General features: G+C 34.1%; 1 protein-coding gene across 1 annotated transcript in view; it reads left to right on the forward strand.

Annotated features, from left to right (window-relative positions):
- The window catches only part of LOC107091701 (excitatory amino acid transporter 5-like), an 86,514-nt gene that overhangs the window by 71,740 nt on the left and 9,059 nt on the right, over positions 1–5,715 (forward strand). Inside the window, exon 4 of the mRNA XM_015385785.1 lies at positions 5,292–5,334. Coding sequence (XP_015241271.1) covers positions 5,292–5,334 — 43 coding nt within the window. The remainder of the gene's footprint in view (positions 1–5,291; positions 5,335–5,715) is intronic.

Here is a 5,715-nt window from a genome sequence, read left to right on the forward strand (position 1 = left end):
GGGAGATCGGGCGATGGTTAACATCGAGCCCTGCATATTAATACTACTTTTCATCCACTGATCACAGCAGATATAGAAAAGCTGCTCGCTGCCATTCAACACAGGGGCAGCAGAAGCACTGGACGCATCTGGACACACTTTACTGGACATCTGGACTGACCTTAATGTGGACAATCATCAAAAATGAAGCAGCATACGCTTTTTTGTTGCTCCTGCTGCGTTTGGTCTGAACATATCAGATTGAATGCAGCTACATGCAACTATGTAGTTAAAATCCCTGATTTTGGAGAACATTGTATAGTATAAATGTAAATTGTTTTTACTTTTACTGGAAATCAATCATCCTTTTGGCAATATTATCATACATTTTTACTAGATGTAGATTGTAACCAGCTATATTTACTCAGTTACTGTAATTTACCTTTGTAAAAAATATACATTGAGGAGCATATTACTGCACAGGGCTGTTTACTTAAGTATTGGTATTAAGAAGTATCATAACTTGTGGGTATTTTTGGCCCCTTTAATCAATTTGAGAAGCTTAATCAAATAAAAATCAGAGTTGATTAAACAGAAATGTACCAGAGAGATAAACACCCCACAGTATTTTCTTCAATCCAATCCAATCCACTTTATTTATATAGCACGGTTTAAATAAACACGAGGTTTCCAAAGTGCTGCACAAAAAGATAAAATAACTAAAATAAATAAAAGTAATAAAATAAAATAAAAGCACTGCCCGCACAGGATAAAAATATGCATGTGTATACATAAAATCAACATGTGTACATAAAATCATTTTCTTCATCCAGCTGTAGGTATCGATTTAATAAGTTTTAGGTAAAAAGTGTTTCCTTTTGCCTGATTTTCTTTTTAACATTTTTCTAGTTTTTATTTTGTGTATTGTTTTATTGTAGTTCTATAAATAAATACCAGTGTTTGTACATAACTTTGTAGTTCTGTCTCCCATTTTCAGATATTAAATCAGTTGCTATAACTACTAATTTCTCAATTGGCTTCTTTTTAGTTTCGCTTATGTTGAAGTATCGCTACTTTCACTTAGATAAAATTTTTGGCTAGTTCATCCACCTCTCATCTTAAAATAAAATTGTTTTTAAATTGTGAAAATGTTATATTTTCGGCAATTTCTGGATGTCATAGAAAATTTGTTTCGGTCTCTTATTCAATGATAGAAAGTAGAAAAAGCTTGAATGAAACATTAGAAAAGTATGCCATTAACTGGGACAAGGAATAACATGTTTAGAGAGTGTTTCCATTCAGCAGACTAATCAGCAGGATTTATTGCCTTATTAAAAGGCTTAACGGGCTCTCACTTCACCAATCTGACTATGCATTCAAAAACAAGGTTAGTTTTTATTTTCCAGAGACCAGTTATTTATCGTAAATGCAGCTGGTCTTTTTGCTGAACTGACACTAACAGAGGATTGCCCGGGGTGGGTGGGATTAGATCCAATATGGCAATGGATCTTTGAAACACATGATGCTTTTAATCGTTGCTCTGTAGAAGAAAGTCCAGTCTGTTCTAACTTCCTGAGAAAGGATAAGGAAAGAAGGAAAGTAGAAAGGACTTTTTCCAAGTCCTGCAGGTTAAATTCTGGTTTTGATTTGGTTCTTTATAATAATAATAATAATAATAATAATAATAATACATTTTATTTAACAGCGCCTTTCTTGACACTCAAGGTCACTTTACAAATAATACAAAATGACTTGTCATATTCTGTCATTGTCATTTTTGTCCTTCAGAATTTGCCTTATTGACTGTTATCACAATAGTATTATTGCCAGATTTTGCTGATTTATTTCTCCTTTTTCTTAGTGTTTATGTCAATGTTTGGTGGAAGTTGGTTGAGGATCCAATTGCAGATATGAGGACACAGAGATGAGTTCTAGCAGGTTTAATTTAAATTACAATGACAACAGAAGCACAAATTCAGGAACAAAATAAATAATCCAAAAACCAGGAGATGCCAGGGAGAAACACACACAAGGAGCAAAGCAAAGATGCAACAAGAAAACATCAATGAGGAACTGCAGAGATGATGCATATATGGGGAACAGAACAAAGAATGGGCTAATGAGCTGATATGGAGCAGGTGTGGACAGAAGTAACCAGAAGGGAGCCNATTTTCTTCATCCAGCTGTAGGTATCGATTTAATAAGTTTTAGGTAAAAAGTGTTTCCTTTTGCCTGATTTTCTTTTTAACATTTTTCTAGTTTTTATTTTGTGTATTGTTTTATTGTAGTTCTATAAATAAATACCAGTGTTTGTACATAACTTTGTAGTTCTGTCTCCCATTTTCAGATATTAAATCAGTTGCTATAACTACTAATTTCTCAATTGGCTTCTTTTTAGTTTCGCTTATGTTGAAGTATCGCTACTTTCACTTAGATAAAATTTTTGGCTAGTTCATCCACCTCTCATCTTAAAATAAAATTGTTTTTAAATTGTGAAAATGTTATATTTTCGGCAATTTCTGGATGTCATAGAAAATTTGTTTCGGTCTCTTATTCAATGATAGAAAGTAGAAAAAGCTTGAATGAAACATTAGAAAAGTATGCCATTAACTGGGACAAGGAATAACATGTTTAGAGAGTGTTTCCATTCAGCAGACTAATCAGCAGGATTTATTGCCTTATTAAAAGGCTTAACGGGCTCTCACTTCACCAATCTGACTATGCATTCAAAAACAAGGTTAGTTTTTATTTTCCAGAGACCAGTTATTTATCGTAAATGCAGCTGGTCTTTTTGCTGAACTGACACTAACAGAGGATTGCCCGGGGTGGGTGGGATTAGATCCAATATGGCAATGGATCTTTGAAACACATGATGCTTTTAATCATTGCTCTGTAGAGGTTTGTGCGCAGCTGAGAAGAAAGTCCAGTCTGTTCTAACTTCCTGAGAAAAGAAAAGGAAAGAAGGAAAGGAGAAGGACTTTTTCCAAGTCCTTAAATTATGGTTTTGATTTGGTTCTTTATGACTTGTCATATTCTGTCATAGTCATTTTCTTATTGACTGTTATCACAATAGTATTATTGCCAGATTTTGCTGATTTATTTCTCCTTTTTCTTAGTGTTTATGTCAATGTTTGGTGGAGGTTGGTTGAGGATCCAGTTGTAGATATGAGGACACAGAGATGAGTTCTAGCAGGTTTAATTTAAATTACAATGACAACAGAAGCACAAATTCAGGAACAAAATAAATAATCCAAAAACCAGGAGATGCCAGGGAGAAACACACACAAGGAGCAAAGCAAAGATGCAACAAGAAACCATCAATGAGGAACTGCAGAGATGATGCATATATGGGGAACAGAACAAAGAATGGGCTAATGAGCTGATATGGAGCAGGTGTGGACAGAAGTAACCAGAAGGGAGCCAAGGGGAAAGGAAACTGGCATAAGATGGGAAACAGAGAGCAATGAAAAAAATCACAACACTGCTTAAAAACAACTAGAAAAAAACTACAATGACATAAAATGAAACAGAAACGACATAAATTAATAATAATTGACTTAATTATCCTCACACTGCAGAAATTTACCTCTGCATTTAACCCATCCCCTTGGGGAGCAGTGGGCTGCCATTGTGCGGCACCCGGGGAGCAGTGTGGGGTTAAAGGTCTCGCTGAGAGACCAAGAGTGGAGGCTGTGCGGATCGAACCGGGTACTTCCAACTTTCTCAGAGCACATGCACACTGCTCTAACCACCAGGCCAACACTCCCCTAATTAAAATGTAAATGAAAACTCAAAAAGGGCAGGATCATGACAGTTTGTATTTGAGTTTTTCTCAACTATTACTTTTTATTATTGAAGTACTTTTGGAAAGGTTTTCTTGTAGTTTATTCCCTGTTTAATTGTTTGCCATCAGCAGATAATTAGTAGATTCCCTGCACCTTTGCTTCTTCGTTTGCCCGTTACTTAAAGGGGAACACCATTTTTTTACCCCTTGATTTTACGTTATGACATCATTTGAAACTGTTAATTTATTGTTTATGGTACGCCAGCATTCATAACATGTAGGCGAATCACTGTCCCCCAGACATCTGCTGTTATATCATTTATACTTATATTTTTTTTTAAACAAAGCTGAGTGTGTTTGACTCCGCTTTGTGTCATTCATTTATTTAAACTGCAAATTAATACAGAATTGATTTAATGAAAATATAATTAATCATATGGGCTTCAGTTAAATATATTGATTTCAAGTGAATAAAATGATATTATTTCATACATTTCTTCAGATTTTTTGTGCCGGAGCACACCATGAATTAATTTAAACTATCACACATCCATCAAAGTCAAGTAGAGGGTACTAGGCCCCCCTCCAAGTAAACCTTAACCTCTGTTTCTAACTGAGCAACGGCAACTTCTCCCTGTTTTTTTTTTTTTTTACTTCATGTTAATATTATCACAGAAAAAGGTAGATATTATCTGAAAAAAGTGCTACAATTCATTAACAGCACTCTATTTTTCCTAACTGTAAGGGAAGCGCCTTCGTCGGCAGTTACTGCGTCCCCCGTGTATATTGTCTTAGTTTTGTCTTTTCTTGGACGGCCTGCTCTGAAACAAACATTTTCAGCCACTCCAGCTGGGTGATAAAATAGAGTAACCATTGAACCAGTGAAATATAGTATAGTGAGAGCTTGCTGTAGTGTAATGTTAGCCCTGCATGCTGTCTAACACCGGCTTAAACTCCTTCATTAACTTTTTACAAACCAAACTATGGATGTAGAGGCTGGAGTTTCTCATACGGTGTGCTGTGAGTAAATGGCAAAAGCATTTTTAAAAATAATTTCAACTTTTGACAATGCTGACTTTACATTAAAAGAGTGAGAAGCAGTCCATCACAAATCACATGTCAGGGTTCCTATGGAAGAGGCTTTAGTCCCGCCCACTGACTTTGATGGGTAAAGTTGACAGTTTATACGATCATGATAAGTCTACTAAGCAGATTCATTAGAAAAATAACTACCAGGTATAATAATAAAATGTAAATTAAATTACAACTAATTTTGCAATTGAATAAAATGTTAGATTTATTTTTTTTATTTTACATTTCATAGTTTAATGGAAGTTTTATTTTTTAAATAATATATCAAATAATTAAATAAATTGAATCAGTTGATTGTACATTTATTTGCTTTAATTTTACATTTTTTTCCACCTATTTATTTAATGCCATGTTTATATGTTTCATGTGTCTTCTTTAACTCTCCATAAGACTGTGCTATGATAAAGGTGTGTTAAAAATATTTCTTTCTTTGCAGAAATATGTTCCCATCAAATCTGGTGCAGGCTACGTTTCAGCAGGTAAGATATGACAGAGAACATTATTAATTGTGCAGTGATCGTACAAATATTGTAGACTTTAGAATACTTTTGTACCTTAATATTGTTTTATATACATTAATATAGCTGATGCATTAATAATAAAAAGCTTCTTTATTGAGGAATAAAACACAGAGAAGAGACTATTAAAGTCAGACCTTATGACCAAATTAAGCTGGTTCTTTTACTTGTATTTTTTGCTTCATCTTTGTCTTTCATCAACAAAGGATGTTGCTCTGAAATCTAATCTTATTTAGTGCAGACGCTAAAAATAATTTACAAGATCATTAGTGAAGCATTAAATAACGTGTTTTATTGTGAGCAAATATTATTACTGTTATCATTACTCTGGCCCGACTACTA

This window comes from Cyprinodon variegatus, unplaced genomic scaffold (genome assembly GCF_000732505.1).
Source record: "Cyprinodon variegatus isolate N-32 unplaced genomic scaffold, C_variegatus-1.0 Scaffold348, whole genome shotgun sequence".
Lineage (NCBI taxonomy): Eukaryota > Metazoa > Chordata > Actinopteri > Cyprinodontiformes > Cyprinodontidae > Cyprinodon > Cyprinodon variegatus.